Source organism: Pinus tabuliformis, chromosome 7 (assembly GCF_031772625.1).
Source record: "Pinus tabuliformis cultivar Carrire ecotype Pingquan chromosome 7, CPIR1, whole genome shotgun sequence".
Classification (NCBI taxonomy): Eukaryota; Viridiplantae; Streptophyta; class Pinopsida; order Pinales; family Pinaceae; genus Pinus; species Pinus tabuliformis.
The window spans coordinates 762,342,205-762,366,346 of NC_142293.1; the positions used below are offsets into that span (position 1 = coordinate 762,342,205).

The window sequence follows — 24,142 nt, forward strand, 5'->3', positions numbered from 1 at the left end:
AGGAAAATATACTCAATTAAATTTTTGAAAGTAGAATAATTTACTGAATATTTTTTAATTAGATTTCCATTTTATATACGTTAATAATATTTTATTACTAAACTTATAATGACAAACAATTTGGTGGAAGGCCGGTATGTGCACTTTGATGAAGGTATCAATATTATTTGTCATATTTAATATGCTTTTGGTATGATATGGAGCATCCAATGCTTTTGGTATGATAGGGAGCATTTTTCGTTAATAGATTTTGATGGAGGTACAATTATTGAAATAGCAACTTGCATCGTTTAAATAAATTGGGTGATTGGGACGTCTAGTAAGATCGCTGTTCAGAGTATTAATATTGCAATTTTTTCCTGAAAAATGTCGACAGAACAGGAAACAGTCGACGGGAATAAAGGGGTTATATGATTAAGGTAGAAACTATGTTATCAAAATCGAACAGTTGTAAAGGGGATAAATTATTGCAAAGAAGCTGTTCACACGTAAGGGTTCCTGCTCTCTGTCCTATTCAATCAGTTTACTTTCGGAAAGGATGCAAGGCGATGCCCTCCAATTACATATTATTTGCACATTCCATTCAGTTCTGAACATACCTACACCTTAGTGCAATATATATATGCAGGCGGAAATCCGAGAACAATCTGGACGTTCAAAGAGGTAGCGTTAGCTGTTCAGTGCTCGTTTGAGTGATGGGGGAAGAGAAAACACCGCTAGTGTTCAGGATGGAATGGCTGGAACAAGTTACAGAGATTAAAGAGATTATTGATAATAATAAATTTCTAGCAAACGTGGGTAAGGTTCCGCGCGTAGCTAATGCCCTCTTGGATGCGAAACCAGAGGCGTACATACCACACTTCGTCTCCCTGGGACCGTACCACCACTCCAAACTGGAGAAAAAAGTTGCGGCCGCTTCGTCTGCGGGAGATAGTTACGAATTTCGCGAGCTGAAGATGTCAACAGCGGAGGCGTACAAAGTCCAGTCAGCGGCTACGTCCTGGCGGAATGGCAATAAAAGAATCGAGGAAATGATAGAAAAGATCAAAGGAAAGCGGCAAGCGATTGAGGAATTCTATGACTGGCCAATTCCTAAGGATGGCGAGTACCTGGAGAACTTCGCTCGTATGATGGCGATAGATTCATCGTTTCTGTCACGTTTCTTATCCACTCCGTCTGAATCATCAGATGAAGACATGAAATGTTTAAGGAGGCTTGAAGTCTCTATAAAGTGCGACATTCTGAAGCTGGAGAATCAGATCCCGCTGTTTCTGTTGAAAGAGGCTTTAAATGATGCAGGCCAGCAGATCAGTCAGGTATGTAGGAACAAGTTCAGTGCAGAGTTGTCTCCTTTCAATCAATTCGACATAACCCTTAATGATGTTGATCAGCCGCATTTTCTGGGTTGCCTGCACGCATTCCTTTCACAGTTGGTGCGTATGGAAGTAACGGAGGGGGAAGGAGCGACTGTATTTCGAAGAATGAAGCACTCTCTGGAAGAGGGTGTTGAAGTGGTCATTGCAGCGGTCTTCACCCTTTTCCGTGTGACGCATCCATCCAAAGAAGGGCGACATGATATTCTAAACTCATACAACGCGGGGGAGTTGGGAAAGGGTGGCATTCAATTCAAATCCTTCTCCACCGTGAATGATAAGATCCAATTCAACAAGTACTCGGGCACGCTGTACCTTCCCCAGATCACCGTATCCGAAATGGAGACAGAAGTGTTGTTAAGGAACATGCTTGCCTTGGAGTTCAATGACTTCACCCGTGGTGACCACATGACGCGCTACGTTGGCCTCATGGACTGCCTCATCGACTCGGCCGAGGACGTTCGACTGCTCCGGGAATCGCAAGTCATTCTTCGCGGAAGTGTGATGATGAGTGACGAGAGCATAGCCGAGATGTGGAACGGGCTTTGTCATCCCATCTTCAAGGGCCATTTGGAGCCTCCCCAGGATCTCAACAATGCACTGAAGGAAGTGCTTATAAGAAAGTATTACATGAGCATTGTCAAAAAAGTGTTGTGGGAATTCTATTGGGACCATCTGTCTAAGCCAGGAAAGGGTGTTGCTTTGTTTGTTGGAATTCTTCTTCTCGTCATGACCATTCTACAGACTTTCTGTACCGTGTACGACTGGGTCAAAAAAAATTGAACGCTAAGCAACCGTAGATATGATTTTAGGATTGCTGTGGTTAGAAATCGATGTATGAACTTGGTGAATATATATTTCCTTATAAATATATATTTCCTTGCGTAAAGATTTTAATTATTAATTTACTTTTAAAGGTTTTGTGTTTAATTATATGTTATTTTAGAAGGGAATATATAAATAATGAATTTTAATTTATGTTTTATATTTATTTTATTTATTTTTTGTGTTGGTATATATAGTTAGTTTATGTTTTTTAATATTTTATTTTGATTTATATGCATGTAAAAAAAATATTTTTATGTTTTTTCATTAGGTTTAATATATCATTTTTATTGGGGAGAGGAATTGGATCAATGACTTTACATCAAGGAGTATTTTAAGACAACACCTAATCATTAAAGGTTGTCTTAACACAACACCCAATCATTGTCTATCCCAAACCCATCGACAAAAAAGTATTTTAAAATTTAACATAGACAAAAAAATATTTTAAAGTTTAACAAAATAAATATTTTTAATTTATTTGTGATATTAAAGTGAGAAGCCTCGTGAATAGTAAATATTGAAAAGGTGGAAAAGTATAATTAAAAAAAAAGTGGGAATTGTTAAAATGGTAAAGAAGAAATAGAGTAATAATTAGTAGAAAATTATATATATTTGGAAAGAGAATTAAAGTTAGATATTGAATAATAATGTTGCCAAAATAAAATGAATAGTTTCAAAGTTGAAAGAGTAAAAGAAGAGAATTAGGAAAGATAAAATATGAAAAAATTGATAAAATTATTTAAAATTGACAAGGGAGCGCAAGATGAAGACCATATAAGAAGTAAAAGCAGAGAATGAGGAAAGATAAGATATGAAAATTTTGATAAAAGTATTAAAAATTAAGATTGAAGAAAAAAATTACAATCAAACATAAAATAATGTGATATGATGAGTTTCATATAATGAAAAAAAAAATTAAAATATAAGAAAATAATTAAAATTAAAATTAAATAATATTCAAAATTTAATATATTTTCTATTAATGAAATATGTGTTAATAAATATGTATATATATAATACATATTAAAATGTTTTTAAAAATATATTAAAATATTTTTAAAAATATATTAGAAAGTTTTATTACTAACACTAAAAAAAATCAAACTAAAAAATATTTAACACTAAAAAAATGCAAACTAAAAAATATTTATGCATTACATTAATGGATTGAAGTTTGCCTTTCAAGATGTCATGAGTTTGAATAATATTTATTCCAATAAAAGAAGCTAATATATTAACTTTCGAGTAAGAAGGAAAATAGTATATAAAGATAGTATAATACATCCTATTAATCTAAAAGTATTAAGTGTGTTTGGATTTTATGTATTTTGCTATTTGTGATCATAGCTATTTTTCATATTTAATAATGGTAATTAGTAAATCTAAACAACTATTAAATTATTTTAACTTTTGAAATAAATTTAAATAACTAGTAAATTGATTTAAATAATAGATAAAAAAATTAAAAATTAAAACATGAATATAAGTTATATAAATTAAATGGTTGATAATTTTAATAGACATCAATTCATGATAATATCGAAACACTTATTGCATCATAAATCTCTAAAATTTAAAAAAAAGCATAAAAATTAATTTATCTATAACTTTATTTTAAATATTTTTCATTAATTATAAAAACAATTAACAAATTCTTAACCATGAAGATTCTTAATTGAAAAATAAGATATCTTACAATATCATGGACCAATACCATGGATTACTAATACCACAAGTCCAAAAAAACATAACTCATTTCATATGACACTTGTTCATATGACAATTTTTTAATTAATGAATTTAATTAAAAGGTAAAAAAAATCTTACTACTTTAGAAATAAATCACATCTTTTGATTTGTGTATACCCTTAAAAATATTTTGAAATTAAATATTTATCGTCCACCCAATAATTATTAGTAATTCAATTAAAATTAGTAAAACTTTATTCCAAAATAAACACATATTTATATAAAAAATAATCAAATACAAATTAATATTTTAATTAGAAAATTAAAATAAACCATTCCAAAATAAAATATGAAAATTAAAAAAATTAAAGGGAAAAAAATAAATAAATAAAATAAGAAATATTTATAAAATTATCAAATACAATAAGAATACAAAAAAGAAAGGACGACCATGTAGCACGAAAGAAAGAATAGGATGATGGGGTACTACACTTAAAAAAACAATAGAAGTATATCTAAAAACTTGAAGTTGAAGTTAAATTATATTAAAAAAAAATACAGTGAATAATGCGATTTGTCAATGTGTATAGAATAATACATATTAAGGTGTATTACACCTTAAAAATATATGGAACAAATTTATTACAATTTCTTAGGTTGTACACAAAAGAAAGGTGCAAACCAAAAAATATTTATATATTATAGTAATGAGATATAGTTTGCATTTCAAGATGGGATGAGTTTACATAAGAGTTATTTCAGTTAAATAAAGGAATGTAATGTTTGAGAGAGGATTTTTGTTTGGGCACTATAGTATTTTAGGAAATTTATAGCTTTATCTTTTGTGGTAGTAACACTAATTTGTGTAATAAAAACCAGTGGTAAGAGTTTTTAATGGGAAAAGTTAACAGCGGATTTTATTGAGTTAAATAAGAAGATCATTCAACAACTATTTTTGGAATTAAAAAATTTGTAGCAACTCTTAGAGGTGGAGATAGATACAAGTGGGTATGCTATGGGAGTGGTTTTGATGCAGGGAGGAAATAATATATGCTATCGTTCTGAAGTATTTCATGGGGAAGTTCTTAACTACCCTACCTATGATAAGGAGCTTTAAGCCCTAGTGTAAGCTATGAAGAAGTGGAAGCACTATCTAATGGGGAAGGAGATAATAATATACACATATCACCAACCATTACAGTACCTATATGCCTAGATTAAGCTACAACAAAATAGGCATTACAAATGAATGAGGTTGTTAGAACATTTTCGTTTAGTGATCAAGTACAATAAGGGAAACACAAATAAGTGAGCCAACATGCTTTTAAGGCCACCCACATTGAAGATCACATCTTTTGGAACTTTGATGCACATGGAGCCATTTACCCATGATGCATACAAAGAGGCACATTCAAAGGATGAGGACTTCAAGGAGGTGTTTTAGTAGTTGTAGATCCAAATTCATGTGAATGATGGTGACAACATAGTTGACTACTATATATAAGCTAGGTTACTCTACGGGCTAGATAAGGCATGTATTTATAAAGGTGTATGATTCTAACTATTCAAATAGGCTCAAAAATCTATGGTTGCAGGGAACTTTAGTATAGGGAAATTAATGGCGAACTTCAAAAGGTATGTTTATTAACCCACAATGCAAGAACTAGTAACTAGGTTCATAAGAGGATGCAGGCTTTGTTGTACTGAAAAACCTAGTAACATGAATAAGGGTTTGTATCATTCCTTATATGCACCCACTTATCCTTAGGAAAGTATTTTCGTGGACTTTGAGGAAGATTTACCAATAACTAGGAAGGGACATGACTACATGTTCATTGTAGTTGATAGGTTCAGTAAGATGTGTGTTTTGATGCCCTATAAAAATACCATTGGTGGGAAAGAAGCAATAAGCTTGTTCTTTGAAAAGATTTGGGTGCACTTTGGGATACCAAGGAGCATCATTTCAGTTAGGGACATGATATTTCTCAGTGCACTTTGGAATAAATTGTGGGAGATGATGGACATGAAGTTGAAAAGGTCTACAACCTTCCATCCTTAAATAGATGAGCAATCAATAATAGTCAACAGGACTTTGGGATATCTTTTAAGGGTTTAAAATTAAAAGTATTCAAAAACTTAGGTTGATATATATATATATATATATATATATATATATATATATATATATATATATATATATATATATATACACTCTTATAACATAACATTTCACACATCTACTAGTAAGTCCTCATTTGAAACTTGTTTTGGATGTTTGTGACCTTCACCGTTGGATATTGCATATGAGAAGTAAGGGGGGGTAAGGGAGGATCTTATAGGGGATTACTTGAGGGCTGAAAATTTTGTAGAAAGGATCAGGAAAAATCATATACAGGTATAGGAGACACTGCATAATTCATAGGAAAAATACAAATCAATCCATGATTAGCATAAAGTATGGTTACAATTAAACAAGGAGAGGATAAAAGTGATTGGTAATAAATCAATGCTTTATGATATGGTCCCTTTGAGACACTTGAAAAGGTAGGATATAATGCATATAGACTCATTCTACCCCCATACCTATTCATTTACTTAGTTGTGAGCGTGGAGAATCTAAATCTTTATAAGCCTTCCATGCTAGATTAGGAAGAGGAACATGTCATATGTTTTGTAGAGTATTTAGAACTAGATGCTTAGGCAAAGTTGACATAAGATATAGTTTTATAGAAGTGGTCTATAACTACAAGAGAGGGATAGCATGACTTATGATAGATTATGTTGAAGGAAAAGTTCTAGGAAAAGCTAAATGGTACACCCAAGAAAATATGGAGGAAAATTTTCTTCACCTCATTCAATAGAGGCTTTTGGCGACCAAAATCCTCTAAAAATGTGGAGGTGTGATATGGATTGGAGCATTGTATTCTTTTTCATCCATCTTGTGGCTTCTAGAGTGGAAAAAATGGAGGAATCAACTCATAGGATCATTTTTACCAAAGGGACCTAGTTTGGTAAGTTGGGATCTAAAACCGTTTGAAGGGACCATTTTTAGGCATCAAATGATGTTTTTGGTGTGTGAAAATTTTCCACATTAGCACCACACATATCTTTCATATTATAAACATAGATACCTTTCCAACAACACAAGAATTTCCTCAATCAAACTCTATATGAAAAAAATTGTGCCACTCAGAAGTTGAACTTCCTATTATTTCCTCTATAATTTAATAGGATGCCACATCAACCTCCATTACTCAAGGAAAAGGGGCTAATCACATTATCATGATGAAGAAGAATTTTAAAAATTCCATATTGTAAATATAGTTAAGATTTGGAGTAAAACCTAACCACTAGTAGGTTATCACGTTGTTTTATAACTAGGCCATTAGGAGGAAAATGAGTTCCATTCTCTTTTAGGGCACTTGTTCCATAGATGGGTAGAGTAGACGAGATGATAGGGAGAGAGTCTACTAATAGGACTTGTACAATTTAGTATCTCATGAGCCACATGCCTTGCTTCTTTGTACTCACAACCATTTTCTATTCATAGGAAGAGAGCAAGGCGACCTCACCATCTATTTTCATTTTCTCTCAAAAGGTTTTCCCATGTTACATCTTTGTCAAATAATGATTTGTGAGTTTTATTTCATTTTCCTCTATTTTCTACATCATTATAATTTACATGCATATGTAATAAATAGTAATATACAGATCCATAAGTCTAAAGAGAAATAAACCATCATAGTGTAAATTTCATATTTTAAATCATAATTTTATCATATATGGTGTAATGAATTATCTAGTGGAATATCCACAATGATTTACAGATTAATTTTACAATGCTTGATCCTTGGTTTTGATAGATCCCTGATAAATATTCCCAGTGCATGTGCAATGTATGGTTTAGAATAGACCATTTCATACATTAAGATCCCATCCACAATAGCATATGGAACATGAGACATGTGTTTTTTCTATTCTTGTGTCATGGATCACCAATATATAGATACCAATACACATACGGTAATGTGCACCGTTACCAATTTTCATTCCTCTATATTATAGTTTTCGAATATTATCTCAACATACTTTCTCTTAATTAACCAAATTTTCATGTTTTTCTGATGTCTTTTAATTTCCACTCCCAAGATAAAAAAATTTAGAACCAAGGTCCTGTTGTGGCCACAGCCCCCTCCCCCCATAATTTTTTGACAAACTTATGGGGACCCTTGTTTTTTTTTCAACCCTTCTCTTTATTGGTGTTTGGCGAATTTTGACTTTTCTGATCTTTATCACTTGAATTACGGGTTTTCGATCATGATGGTTCTGATCATATTTTAGAAGACTCCCTAATTTATTCACCTTATTTCTTAGCTTTGGAACATTCAGTGGTTAAAGGCTTGACATGTTTTCGATTTATCCTTCATTATAGTCATTGGAATTGTGATTTTACTCGCTTCATTGTAACTCTCTTTGCTACCTTATGCGAGCATGACAACATTCTCTTGATGGTCACAAGAAGACAATGTGGCACCTTTGGTTGCCACATTTTCTCATTTTTCACATTATATCTCATTGGTTGTTTATCTCTTCCACTTGACTTGACGCTGCACTACTAAAAAGAAGAACCATTTTTATAACTTATTATATAATTATAATTATAATTACAATTACAATGCACAACAAACAAATACACACACATAGATAGATAGATATATATATATATATATATATATATATATATATATATATATATATATATATATATATATATATATATATATATACACACATATGAGAATGAAAACTATTTATATTTTATTTTTTTATAATAATAAAATTTCATATATTGTAAATTAATAACAATTACACATGAAAACAAGCAATTGCAATATAATAAAAAGATAAAACATTCACATTATTGTAAATATTATATTATATTATATTAATTGTACATATTAAATGAAATACTAAAACAATTAGTTTTTTGTTATTATAATAAAAGCATGGTTATTATTAAACCACGAAAATGTTGAAAATAGCAACAAGAAATGATAAAAATAGAATCTAGAATATTCCAATTTTAATTTGTCTTTGAATTAAAATTGTGAATGAAAATCGAATTTAGTCTCACTAGCTGCTTGGAAATAATTAATTAATTCATTATGGATTAATTAGTTGGAGAAATTCAAGTTAGAAGTCTTTTTGAAGTCATGCAATAGTTATCCCTTAAATTAAGGAGATTATCCCTTAATTAAGGAAATAAGATTGAGTTATATTTGAGTTGTAATTAGTTAGCTCAATTTACTAAGTTAAGTCCAGTTAAATTAGTTCCAAACTGTTTGAGGAACTAATTGTCAATTATCAGTCAGTTGATGCATGCATACACTCAACCAGTGTACTCCAGATAAACGAAGATTCCCTCATCAGAAACTCATGCATGTTTATTCTATGAAAGAACCAGTTGAGCTAAATGTCAAGGACAATGTACTATCAGTTTCATGTTTTGTCCTATAAAGGAAACTCATGCATGCAGAAGGATTAAGGTTCCTTGAGGATTGCACGGTTCTGACAGTGTGTTAGAGCAGTGTGTGAGACTAGTGTTCCATTGGCTGAAGGAGATCATCCCAGAGGAACTGCGGAAAGAAATAGGAGCTTGGAGGGCAGAGGAGAAGGCTTGTGAGAAGCCAAGTTTTCCTATGAGCATCCAAGAGGATTGTACTAAGAGCTGGCTAGCTGTGAGAGCTAAGGCTTTGTATAATTCCTATGTATTTCCACCTTGTATGATAATACAGATAGTGGGGTTTTTAGCTGAGGCTTTCCCCTGAGTATTTTCTGTGTTTCATGTGCATTGATTCTTCTTCTTCTAGTTATATGTGTTCAGCTCGATCTTGCTCAATCTTTAAACTTATGCAAAGAAAATTGATAGTAGAAGTAGATGATAGTATTTTTCTTTGGTATATTGCATTATCGAGTTAATCTATAGTCAGATTTTCTACATGGTATCATAGCCAAGTTTATCATAGCAAAGTTTATCGAAGTTTTGAATGGTATATGGAGAAGAGAATTCGAAGTTTGAAGTTCGGGGTTGCATGTGCAAATCGAATTCTTATCATACTTCAAGGTTGGCTAATGGAATTCTATGGCTTGAGACTCGAATATGCCTTGGAATGCAGCTCAAATTACATAGCATGGAAAGATTGCATGGAGGCTATATTAGATGACAACGGCTTAAAGGATTTCATTGATCAAGAAATCCCAAAGCTAGGTTCAACTAATGCACAAGAGTTGGCTGGGTGGAAGAAGTGTGTGGCGAGGGCGAGACGGATCATCCTTGAGGGAGTTTGAGACCATATTGTCTCGAGTCTCCATGGGAAGGATGCTCCATATTCAATGTGGAAGGCATTGAAGGACCTCTACTAGAACAACAGTGACTAGAGGAAATTGGCGCTCAAGGATAAGCTTCGAAGAATCAAGATGGAGAATGGCGATATTATTTCCACATATCTAAACAAGCTCACCACCTATAGAGATGAGCTTGGAAGTGTGGGAATAACTACTATCGATGATGATATGGTGAGCCTCGCCCTCCTTGGCCTTCCAAAGAGATGGAATAGCTACCAGGACTCTGTGAATGGAAGGGAGAAACTACCAAATTGGGAATGACTATGGTCGGATCTCATGCAAGAGGAGATTGAGGAGCACTCAAGATGGTTCTTCATCCAAGAATGATGGTGAAGAAAATATGGCCTTAGCAAGTAAGGCAAGGAAAGGGAAGGGGAAGGATTCCCATTCCAAATCGAATTCTTCTCATGGAGGGAAGAAGGGTGACAAGTCTAAAGTGAGATGCTTTAATTGTCACGAGATGGCACATTATGTGACTAATTACCCATCGAAGAACTCCAAGAAGGGATCCTTGGATGGATCGAAAGGTGAGGCATTAGCCTCTCAGTTCAAAATGGACTTTACCCTCATCGCATCCATGGTGTCATCGATGATGGATTGTGATTGGTATCTTGATAGTGGAGCCTCATTCCACATTACCGGCGATAAAATTTTATTCAGTGCCTTGGAGGAGAAAGACCTCAATATGCGCATAGAGATGAGTGACGATGAAAGGTTTAGTGTTTCAGGAGTGGGCATGGTTGCTTTTCATAGGGAGCATAGAGCTCCTATCACCTTGACAGATGTGAAGTATGTGCTTGGACTGAAGAAGAACTTCGTATCAGTCACAATGTTGGAGGACAAAGGCTACGATGTTGTCTTTAGTAAGGGAAAGGTTTTCCTTAGAAACATCACCACGAGACGGGTGAAACAGATCAGTTCATGAGTTAAGAACCTGTATTCTCTTGAGGTTCAAGATGCATGAAAAGCCTTGAGGAGCAAGGAAAATGTTAGAGACTTGGTGGTTGAGAGGGAGAGTAAATTACCTCTCAACATCCAGCTCTAGAAGAAGTCTCAGACAATTGTGGAGGAGCTACAATTAGAGAAGTGGGCAGAGATATCACATGCAGCCATACCTGTAGGTGTGAGGTGGGGTGATGTGAAGTGATAGTATCAAGAAGGCTAAAATTGGGCAGGGTCCATTGAGAGGTTTTATCTCATGGATCGTACCTTGCTACGGGAGCCTAAAGTACTACATAGTGGCAGGAGGAATCAGTGGAGTTGATGCAGTCAGAGATCAAAGTGACAGAGGCTAGAGCAGTCAAATACTGAAGAGTGCAGAGAAGGATTAACAACAGTGTAGAAAGGCGGAGTTAGCTAAAGTGCAAAGTTTTCAATTGACAAAGGCAATAGCAGTCAGAGAATTTGATGACAAATGCCTCATACTGATTCGGGTTGGATGTTTTTTTTGTTTCTAGAGTTGTTGGAGCAACAACACTAGAGAGAAGTGTTGCATGCATAAAATTCCAAAGGTTCATGATCGGGATCGAGTTAAATTCCTTTCTTATTGAGAGGGAGTGTTGAAAATAGCAATAAGAAATGATAAAAATAGAATCCAGAATATTCCAATTTTAATTTGTCCTTGAATTAAAATTGAATTTAGTCTCACCAAATGCTTGAAAATAATTAATTAATTCATTATGGGATAATTAGTTGGAGAAATTCAAGTTAGAAGTCTTTCTGAAGTCATGCAATAGTTATCCCTTAAAGTAAGGAGATTATCCCTTAATTAAGGAGATAAGATTGAGCTATAGCTAAGTTATAATTAGTTAACTCAGTTTACTAAGTTAAGTCCAGTTAAATTAGTTCCAAACGGTTTGAGGAACTAATTGTGAGTTATCAGTCAGTTGATGCATGCATGCACTCAACGAGTGTACTCCAGATAATTGAAGATTCCCTCATCAGAAACACATGCATGTCTATTCTGAGAAACACCCAGTTGAGCTAAATGTCAAGGATAGTGTATTATCAGTTGCATGTTTTCTCCTATAAAGGAAACTCATGCATGCAGAAGGATTAAGGTTCCTCGAGGATTGCACAGTTCTGACAGTGTGTTAGAGCAGTGTGTGAGACCAGTGTTCCACTGACTGAAGGAGATCATCCCAGAGGAACTGCACAAGGAAATTGGAGCTTGGAGGGCAGAGGAGAAGGCCTATGAGAAGCCAAGTTTTCCTGTGAGCATCCAGGAGGATTGTACTGAGAGCTAGCTAGCTATGAGAGCTAAGGCTTTGTATAATTCCTATGTATTTCCACCTTGTATGATAATACAGATAGTGGGGTTTTTAGCTAAGGCTTTCCCGTGAGTATTTTCTATTTTTCATGTGCATTGATTCTTCTTCTTCTGGTTATATGTGTTCATCTCGATCTTGCTCAATATTTAAGCTTCAAAAAAGCAAATTGATAGTAGAAGTAGATTATAATATTTTGCTTTGGTATATTGCATTATCGGGTTAATCTACAGTCAGATTTTCTACAGAAAAAACATTCACATTATTGTAAATATTATATTATATTATATTAATTATACATATTAAATGAAATATTAAAAAAAATAGTATTTTGTTATTATAATAAAAGCATGGTTATTATTAAATGATGAGCCATAGTGCATATGAACATCATATAAATTGCTCAACATATTACAACATGATATAATCACACCAACATCACCCAACCTTGTGGTCGTTTCTTTTGTTTCATACGAACATCATATAAATTGCTCACCATATTAAAACATGATATAATCACACCAACATCACCCAACCTTGTGGTCATTTCTTTTGTTGCATATAAACACATAAATTTCTCAACATATTACAACATGATATAATCACACCAACATCACCCAACCTTGTGGTCATTTTTTTTCTTTTTATGGTTCATGATAGCATATATAAACACTACGTACTTATATTATTTCATCAATGCGGGATATCATATAGGACACAAACGTTGGTTGGCCACTGCAAATATGGGCTATGGGCATTGGTATTCCACTATTAATATGGGTTGTGGACACTAGTAGCTACACTTTAATATATTTATATCCCCTCAATTAGGAAAAATAAAACATTCTTCACTTAGTCCTATAACCATTTTCAACACAACTTCTTTAAGCATCTCTGCAACTCTAAACTCTACAACATACCTGTCACAACTTCTTGAAGCGTCTCTACAAATATGACCTCTACAACATACCTCTCTGACAAGAAACACATAATCAACAATATAGGAGCACCAATCGAGCACTAGCTGCAATACAATCTCAACATTACCATATTCATATGTGGCTTAGATCATCATAGGAAACTATCAACAAGCATATCGTCAACACCATTTTCCATCAATGACAACTTTTCCAACACTACAGTATTTGGTTAAGAATCTTGTGTACATGTTCCAATGGAAAACAGGAGTAAGCTAGATAAGAAAGATGAAATGAATATCTTTATTTGATATAAAGATGGTTTGAAAGATAATAAGCTTTGAAACCCAAAAACTAAGAAGGTAGCGTTTAGTAGAAATGTGGTATTTAGAGAAGTCAAATATATGGTTAATCAAGAAGTCACACCAATGGAGAAAGAACTAGAAGAAACTAGATTTTAAATTGAAGAATGATGGATCATACTCTACAAAAGAACATGAATAAGAAGAAGAATAACCATGCTCTCTAGCATTAAGGATATTAGCTTGGAAAACAATACAACCAAAATAGTATCCTCCACCTAATTTTCATTCAAGATTTTCTTTCCTTATCACTGATAATGATCTTAGACCTATTAGGGAGGTATTTGATTCAAAAGATGAAAAACTCTAAAAAAAGACCATGGTTAAAGAAATGGTAGCCTTGCACATGAATGAGGCTTGAGATTTGGTGGAGTCATTTGTTGGAATGAATCCTGTAGGAAAATTATGGGTGTTTAAGAAGAAGTTGAATATAGAAGGCAAAGTAAATAATTACAAATCTCAATTAGTAGCAAAGTATTTTTCGTACGTAGAGGGAAGAGACTTTGGTGATATTTTTTATCATGTAACCAAGTTAACTTATATTATATTTCCTTTATCTATTGATATTACTTTTGATGTTGAAGTAGAACAAATGGATGTGAAAACAACATTCCTACATGGAGATCTAGAAGAAGAAATCTACATGAAGCAGCCAAAGGGTTTTGTTGTGAAAGGAAAGAAAGAGCTAGTATGTAGGATGAAAAAATCCCTTTATGGGTTAAAGAAATCACCAAGGATGCGCTATTAAAAATTAGATATTTGTATATTTGAACTTGGCTTCACGGAGAGAAAGGAAGATCATTTAATATATTTCAAGTTAGTTGGTGATCATATTATTTATTTGTCTTGTACGTGTAAGATATAATGCTAATGGGAAATGAGAAGGAAATCATCTAGGAAGTAAAAATTAGGTTGTCCTTTAAATTTGATGTTAAGGACCCCTTGATGGGAAAACAGTCCTCCATCAACATTAAGGGAGACCACGTAGTCAAGGCCCCAATTAGAACCTTTTCTGTTGAAGGTGGTGGTTTTGACTTGTTATGGGTCTAGTTACTTTATCACCTAAGATTAACCTCGATGTTATCCTAGCCTAAACTAAGAATTATTCTAACATAACCCTAATATGTTAAGTTAAAGTAATGTTAATGTTATCCCTATGATATTATGTTAGGATAATATTAGTTGTTAATACTAAAGTAAAACTATGTTAAATATATGTTAATGTTATCCTAATACTAAGGTTATATTAGTCATTAATTTAAGTAAATATAAATTTCATATATTATGTCTATATTATTATGTTAGTATTACCTAAATAAAGTTATGACAATTGTAGATCTAACTCAATTGTTATGATGTTATCCATATTCTTATGATGTTATACGCCTATTTTCCATTGGAACATGTAAACAAGCATCACAACCAAATACCATAGTGTTGGAAAAGTTGTCATTGATGGAAAATGGTTTTGAAGATATGCTTTTTGAAAGCTTTCTATGATAATCTAAGTCACATATGAATATGGTTTAATGTTGAGTTTGTATTGCAGGTAGTGCTCGATTGGTGCTCCTATATTGTTGATTATTTGTTTCTTGTCAGAGAAGTATGTTGTAGAGGTCATAGTTGTAGAGATGCTTCAAGAAGTTGTGACAGTTATGTTGTAGAGTTTAGAAATGCAGAGATGCTTAAAGGAGTTGTGTTGCAAATGGTTATAGGACTGGGTTAAGAATGTTTTATTTTTCCTAATTCAGGGGATATAAATAGATTAAAGTGTAGCTACTAGTCTCCACAACCCATATTAATAGTGGATTACCAATGCCCATAGCCCATATTTGCAGTGGCTAACTAATTTCTGTGTCTTATAGCATGGATAAAGGGAAGATTGACCTTTGGATTTTGTAATAATTGAAGTTAGCTTATGATATATGTTTTTTTGAATATTTTGAAATTCATTTTATATGTTTTAATATTAAAATTTCAAATAATTTGGAAACAAATATGTGGAATTCAAAGAGGTAAGACGTTCACTTCATATTCCTATATGGAATACTTACAGCTAGTAAGTTATGTTTATAAAAGATTCTTTTTTGGAAGGAAGCATAAGAGGGTCAAAGAGTGTGAGAAAGGTAAACGAGTTGTTGTGAGTCACCTGGAACAAAAAGAAAGAAGAAGAGACATTGATGTGAATTAGAATTGAGGAAGAGAGGGTAGAGACAAAGAGGTGGAGCTATGAAGAGTTAAAGACTAGGTAAGCCAATATGTTAAAAAAAATTATCTACGAGGGTTTTTTGTCTCCTTTTAGCTAGTAGCCTGAAAAAGAGCAAGTTGGAGCCTGTTGAAGACAGAGTAGGAGCTTGCTAGAAAGTAGCAACTTCCTTAAATAAGTTGAGGTAGGAGGCTCCTATAGGTATAAGCTTACCAACAAGTTGTAGCTTGAAAAATACCAGAGAGGTTGGATGGTCCAAAAGATGATGTAATAGAAGAAGTAGGAGATTGTTTTTGCATCACAACATCAAGAAAGTCATGGTTTTTCCCTTTATGGGTTTCCACTTATATCTAGTGTTCACATGTGTTGCTTTTATGTGGGTCTCTTATGTTGTGATTTAAATTTTGTTTACATTTTCAATTTTTTTTCATATAATCTTATGTTGGTGATTTAATAGTTTAAATAAATATTGAAAAAAAACTAAACAAAAAATTTGATGTCCATGAATACACTATACTAATTCACCCCCTCCTCCCTCTCAATATAGTCAAGTTTCCAATGCATAGGATGGTTAAGATAAGGTTTTCTACCAATCCATACCTTATTTAGAGTCTTATCATCCAACACTGGTGAGGTTTATCTATTTACTAAGTAACATACATTATCCACTATCTCTACCCATAAAAAAAATCCTAACCCAACACCATCGAATATGCTCTTTGTTTCCTCCATCAATGCCTTGTTCATTCTTTTTGCAACTACATTTTTCTAATGTATGTATGGATTAGTCTCATATCTTTATATATTGCATTTCTTGTATAATTCTTTGCATTCATTCCCATAAAATTGTCCACTTTTATCTATCCTTAGCACCATAATTTTAGTCTATGTCTAAAATTCCACAAGAACCTTCAAAGTAGAGGAAATTTAAGCCTGAAAGTGCCCATGGAATTTTCACAAGCATAATATGCAAACCAATCAAAATCCTTTAAATTTAAAAAGAAGTATATGTAAATATTTTGGATGCAAATATATATATATATATATATATATATATATATATTAAATTGTATTTTTTGTTTATCTCCTTATATGTTTACTCAAAATTCAAGTGTAGACATTCATTGGATGCAGAATTAAATTCCACATCCAACAAATATCCATTATGCATAGTTTTGAGAATACCCACATTGATAAAAATTGAAGATACATTAAAAAACATGTTGAACACACTTTTTTAATGTATATTCATTTTTTATCAATATGGGTTTTCTTAGAAGAATGCATAATGGGTACTCGTAGGATGTGGAATTTAATTATGCATCCAATGAGTGTCTACAAATCCAATTTGAGCAAACATATAAGCCGATAATCCAAAAATACAATTTAAAAAAACAGTTTTCTTCTTTTCCCTCCAAAATTTATAACTCAATTTTTTATTATTTTTTCTTAGGAGGACACTTTTAGGCTGAAATTTCCTCTAATGAAACTCTTTGAATTTATCAAAGACTTAATACTTCTTATCGAGGAAATAAATCCATTTATTCCCTAAGAAGTCAACTATATATGAGACATAATACACATATTTACCCAATGATCCTTAACCGATTATTATACCCAATGATTTTATCCAATGGAACTAAAACAGGTCCAAAAACATAATTGTGCATCCATTGTAATATTCCCTATGACCCTATAGTATGAGAGAATAATCTTACCCAATTATGATTCTGATATAAATAATATTCACAAAAATCAAAATCCAGAGAGCACGTAGACACACCTTCTATCATGCCATTACCATGCAGTTCTTGAAGGCCTTCTCTCCAATATGCCCTAGTCTTACATGGCACAACATAGTCTTTTCTCGAGAAGATGCAAGAATTTTTCCTTCTTCTGCTCCACTCTCAAGAAAAATATATTTATTGCATCCATCACTAATAGCGATTCTGAACAACTCATATAGAGTTCCAATTTGAACTCACCTTACAAATATTGTTGCTCCTAAAACAATACCATAGTTATCCTTTTCAAACATTGTTCTTACACTTGCATCGCTTATTTTTCTTACAAAAATCAAAGTTTTGGCTAATCCTAAGATTTGTTGAACACCATGGAGTGTTCTAATCCTTCCACTAATAAGCTTTGACTAGAATTTTCATCATCCTATGATTTTGGTTGTTGATTCATCTCCTAAGAAAACATTACCACCATTTAATATTTCATACTCATAATTCCACTCCATGTGAAGAGTCATATGAAAGGGTGCACCTACATTGACAAACCATGCCTCATGACATACATTGCATTTGAATAAGCCATGTACACATCCCTCCTTCATCTAACGAGGTTTTTGCTTCTGCTAAAGGAAAATTTTCAAATACCTTCCCTTTCTTTTCAATTTTGAATTGAAAATATCTCTTATAATTCCCTTATTTTCCACACCTCAAACATACTTTTCTGAACTTTTCTACAGATATAGATCTTCTGCTAGATTTAGATCTTCCACTCGAGGACTTATTTATATTTATATTTTGGGTGCATCCTCTTATAGACAAGGCATATTCATTTTGGATTTCCATGTTTTTCCATCTCATCTCCTATGATAACAAGGATGAGACTCAGTAATCAAACTTCAAAGTAGTTGCATTACTTCCCATGGAAACAACCAAACTATCCCATGAGTCTGGTAATGGATATAATAAAATGATGCACTTATCTTCATATGAAACGTTAATATCAATAGATAATAATTGACTTACCGTATTATTGAAGTTGTTCATATGCTTTTTCATTGAGCCTCCATGCTTCATCCTCAAGTTATAGAACTTCTTCTAGAGGAACAATTTGTTCACTAGTGACATAAAATTTTAGAAATACCATAGCTTTACCAACAAATCCTTTATTGTAGCTTTCCATAAAACATTCAGTAATGTTGAATTTGAGAGACACAATCATATTGTGCTATTTTCCTTTTGATCCAGCTTGGTTCAATTTTTTGTTGACATCTCAATGGTGCAAACCCTAGATCCACAAAGATCCATTGTTCTTTTCCCACTAACAAGTCTTCCATTTGAGCTTTCATAGCTAAAAAATTTAGCCATTGATTTTCTTGGTCTCTATCTTTGCGCTACTCATGATTTCCCTTCACCACAAGAAGTGCTTCCATAGATCTCCCACTGTAATAGGACATACCCTGGGTCCTCTTTGCGCTATTCATGATTTCCCTTCACCGCAAGAAGTGCTTCCATAGATCTCCCACTGTAATAGGACATACCATGGGTCGCTCACGAGGATTTTACTGGGGGGCGTGCATCAAGGTGGATTCCTTGATCCCCGACACCATTAGTCTCACTATGGCAGGGAACATAAGAGATGATAGTGGTTTGCGTCGTTGCACCTATACTTTCCCCTCGTATCCACTGGATGCTTGAAGGGGAAGTGGCATGGCACCCTTGGAACTTCAAGGGAATTTCTTGAAGGGAATGACCAACCTGGCACCCCTGGAATCACAAATAAACTGTTAGGCGTGGCACCCTTAGAACTTCAAAGGAAGTTCTTGAAGGGCACAACCAACTTGGCACCCTTGGAATTATTAAAAATAAATTAATAAATATAATCAAGATATGAAAACCTTGTAAATTCACATCAAGTGGTAATTGATGTTAGAATAAAGGTAATTAAATCAAGAATAAAATTTGGGTTAAGGGGATCAGACGAAATTATAAAATATTTTACCTTGCAAACTCTACCCTTCCCATGTTAGAAAATATTAGGTAGATAATGTACATATGTAACTTAACTAGGTAAAAAGGGGAAAGAGGGACATAGATGTAAGTATAAATATTAATCCTAAAATAGTTAAACCTAATTAAGAGAAGAGGGTGGTGAATTAAAATAAGATTAATAAATTAAAGTTTAGAGAAATTTAGAGAACCTCCATGTGGCAACAAACAACATAAGAATATCCATCTAAGAGGAAAATTGAGTTAGATTAGGATTAATTTGGGGATCAAATTTGTGACTTATCAATTGACTTTAGTAATGAACACAATCTAAGGAGTAGAAAAGGGGAATCAAGAGACAATTAGGAGAAGAAATAAGAAGTATTATTGAGGGGAGGAAAAATATAATTCTAAATTAAAATTTAAGTAAATAATTTTGGAGATCCTTGGTGAGAGAATGACACATGGGTGGGTGAATAATCAAACTATTGGATTAACAAAAATAATTAACTATGCATGAAATGCCAAGTGTCGCCTATGAAGAATCGTATAAAAGAAGGGGCAAACCATGGGAGAAGGGATTTTTCTTTTACCCTATTGTTGGATGGATGAGACTATGTCAGAGTAGTGACTACGAGCTATAATGAGTTTGGTGACGTATAGGACTTTAGAGAGGGGACTCTTGAGCCAAAGAGTGCTCTACTCCACCAGCTAATAAATTTTCTCCATACCCCATTGCAGCTCAGGGGTCCACAGGGAAGGAGAGTACCCAAGAAGTAAGCTGGGAGGTCAACCGATGGGTCACTGCATTCAGATTGAGCACATCAACATTCACACTTGGAGGATACCTACAACAAAGGAGTGCAAGTAGCGGCAAGTCAAGATTGAATCTCATCTCCTCGTGAACGATACCTATGTTATTATAATCTTCTTTTATATGAATTCATTACGGCTTTAGTTAATAACATGTAAAATAGATGTTATGTGTAATGCAGTGAAATTCATGGATTTTTTATATAAGTTCTTAACATTTTTGAGTTCCCAATGCTAGTTTCTTATGGTTGTATTCTTAGTTAACAAAAAAAAAATTATAGGGTTGGTCCCTACAATTCATCTCTTAAGAAAAAATCACCACCATCAAATCTTTCATACTAATAAAGCCACTCCATGTGAGGAACCATATGAAAGGGTGCATTAAGTTGACTAACCACGCCTCATGATCTACATTTGTATTTGAATAAGCCAAATACACATCCCTCCTTCATCTAATGAGGAGCATTTTCAAATCCTTTCACTTTCTCTGCAATTTCAAATTGACAATATCTCTTATAATGCCCTTGTTTTCTACATCTCCAACGTGCTTTTATGAAATTTTCCAGAGATATAGATCTTCTTCTAGATTTAGATCTTCCAGTCGAGGACTTATTTTTATTTCTATTTTAGGACTATCGTCTTATATATAGGGCATCCTCATTTTGGATTTCCATGTTTTTCCATCTCATCTACTATGAGAAAAAGGATGAGACTATGTGATCAATATTTAAAGTAGTTTCATCACTTCCCCTAGAAGCAACTAGACTACTCCACGAGTCTCATAAATGATGTAACAAAATGATGCACTTATCTTCATATGAAATAATAAAATCAATAGATAATAATTGGCTTACCATATTATTGAAGGTATTCATAGGTTTTTTCATTTAGCCTCCATCCTTCATTCTCTATATAAGTTCTTCCACATGAACAATTTGTTCACTAGGGACTTACAATGATAGAAATTCCTTAGCTTAACCAACAAAGCTTTATTGTAGCTTTCCCTAAAACATTTAGTAATGTTGAATCTCAAAGACATGATCATATTGTGGTATTTTCCTTTTCATCCAGCTCGGTTCAATTTTTTGTTGACATCCCCATTGGTGCAAACTCTAGATCCACAATGATCCATTTTTCATTGTCCACTAACAAGTCTTCTATTTGAGCTTCCACAGGTCAAAAATTTTCCCATTGATTTTCTTTATCTCTATCTTTGAGCTACTCACAATTTTGTTTCACCACAAGAATTTCTTCCATACATCTCCCATTATAACAGGGCATACCATAGGTCATAGTGGAACCCCTTAACCATAAAAGAAATAATATAATAACATACATTTTTTATAGATTATAAATAAAAATAATATAATAATATAGATACATATAGGAAAATAAAATGCACATAAATATATAAGTAAGATAATATAAAGAAAAATGACAAAATAATAATTTGATAATGTAAATAATTTGATAATATAATTTTATAATGTAAATATATAGGAAAGTGAAAATAAAATGAAAATTAATATAATAGTGTGATTATAATTTGAAATATAATTATTCAAAAATTTACTGGTAAAATATAATAATATTTAAATTTTAACTAAATTTTAACTCATTGGAAAAATCGTGTTAAATTGTGGTAGGATTCATTGGTGAACCATGGTTAGAAGAGGTACAAGAAGAAGTGGGGCAACTAAAGGGTGAAACATGGCACCACCACAACAACTGACTCCTACCACCCCACCTAATGATGGGGAAAACATCACAACACCAGAACAGATACCAGTTGGAGAAGTGTTGAACTTAATCAGATCGTTATAGCACATGTTTTAGGCATTAATAAATCATTTGGAACGAGAGCATGGAGGACCTGTCATACAAAACAAAGTACCCCAAAAAACTACAAGAAATGATGTACATTGAGATTTGGAAAAGGTGTAATTTCTATAGTTTTGGGGGTCCACAGATGGTCAATCTGCAAAGGCATGGTTAGAAAACATGGTTATGTGCTTTCCCCTGAGAGATTACGCCTCAAACATGAAGGCCAATATGGGTATATTCCAGCTAAAGAGAAACACACTACTTTGGTGGAAGACATTATTAACCCAATTGGGAATGGATATATCAGAAGTAACTTGGGAACTATTTGTAGAAAAATTTAGAGAACGTTACTTGTCAAAGGAGTTCCTTGAGAGGCAACTAAATGAATTCAATTCATTAAAGAAAGGGAGTTGCTCAATACTAGAGTATGAGGCTTATTTCATATAATTAATACGTTATGCCCCTCACTTAAACACAGAAAAGCTCAAGGTGAACAAATTTGTGTATGGACTAAATATTAACATTCAGGCCAAGGCTAGAATATTAATGCCTCGCACCTTGCATGAGGCAGTTCAACAAACGATCATTGCAGAGGAGGAGATCATGTGAAGTGGACCTAGTAAGTCAACAAGACCCATAGGATCAGGAGTAACAAGTGGAAACAGTATCAATCGTAGAAATTTGCAAAGGGGTCCTATGCTCAATCATCAAAAGTGGTCAACAAGAAATCAAAGAACTCCATATAGGCATCCATCTCAGCATCGCACAAGGTACCTCAACAAACTCGTCAACCACAACAGCACCGGCCTATGTGACAACACCAAGTCACACCACCTCAGCACCGATCCCAATAGTCTAGCTCTTTCCAGCAAAGTTCCAGGCCAACTCCCGGTTCAGTTGGTAGTAGGAGCCAAGCTCCTAAGAGGGGGTGTTGGACTTGTGGAGGTCCTCACTACGAGAGGGATTGACCTCAAAAGACAGGTAATACCAACTCAACTAAGAAAGAAACTACGATGGGGGATCTGGGGAAGGCTCATTGCATCCATGCAGCAATGAACAATAGTCAAGTCGAACACCAGTCCACTATGTTAGAAACCATAGGTAGTATTGATTGTATAAGTTTTGTCATTTTAATAGATCGAGGAGCTAGTGATTCCTTTATTTCTCTAAATGTATTATCAAGGATTAAACATAAATCAATTGCACAATATGAATTTAGACATGTATAAATGGCATGTGGCATGAAAGGAAATGTAGGAATGATGGTAAAGGATTGTGAGGTGGACCTGGGTGTATGTAAGACCAATGTATCCTTGTACTCTACAAGTTTAGGATTCTATGACATAGTTATAGGAATGGATTGGTTTGAATGACATGAGGCACTCCTATACCGCAAATACAAGGTTCTACATTTCACAAACGATGAAGGCCAAATAAAATCATTAAGGGGAAAGAACTGTGTCCCTGAGGTTCATCTCCTTCATGAAACTAATGAAATATAGGTGAAAGGGATGTCAAATGTTCTCAGTGGTAGCTCTAAACAATAAGGGTGATTCTGAAAACCTTGATAAACATCCAATTATTCTTGAATTTAAGGATGTATTTCCCGAAGAACTACCTAGGATACCCCCAAAAAGGGAAATTGATTTCACCATCGACCTTAAACCAATCACTGAGCCTATTGCAAAGGCACCCTATCGTATTTCGGCTCCAGAGCATATCTCTGTGGGGAG

At 33.6% G+C, this 24,142-nt stretch overlaps 1 protein-coding gene across 1 annotated transcript; it reads left to right on the forward strand.

The window, feature by feature from the left end:
- The first annotated feature begins 672 nt into the window (after positions 1-672).
- On the forward strand, positions 673-2,216 carry LOC149249776 (putative UPF0481 protein At3g02645). Its single transcript, XM_089456318.1, has 2 exons — positions 673-1,316; positions 1,431-2,216. Exons 1-2 carry the CDS (start codon positions 696-698, stop codon positions 2,154-2,156), a joined length of 1,347 nt encoding a protein of 448 aa, XP_089312444.1. The 5' UTR covers positions 673-695; the 3' UTR covers positions 2,157-2,216.
- Positions 2,217-24,142: the final 21,926 nt, after the last annotated feature.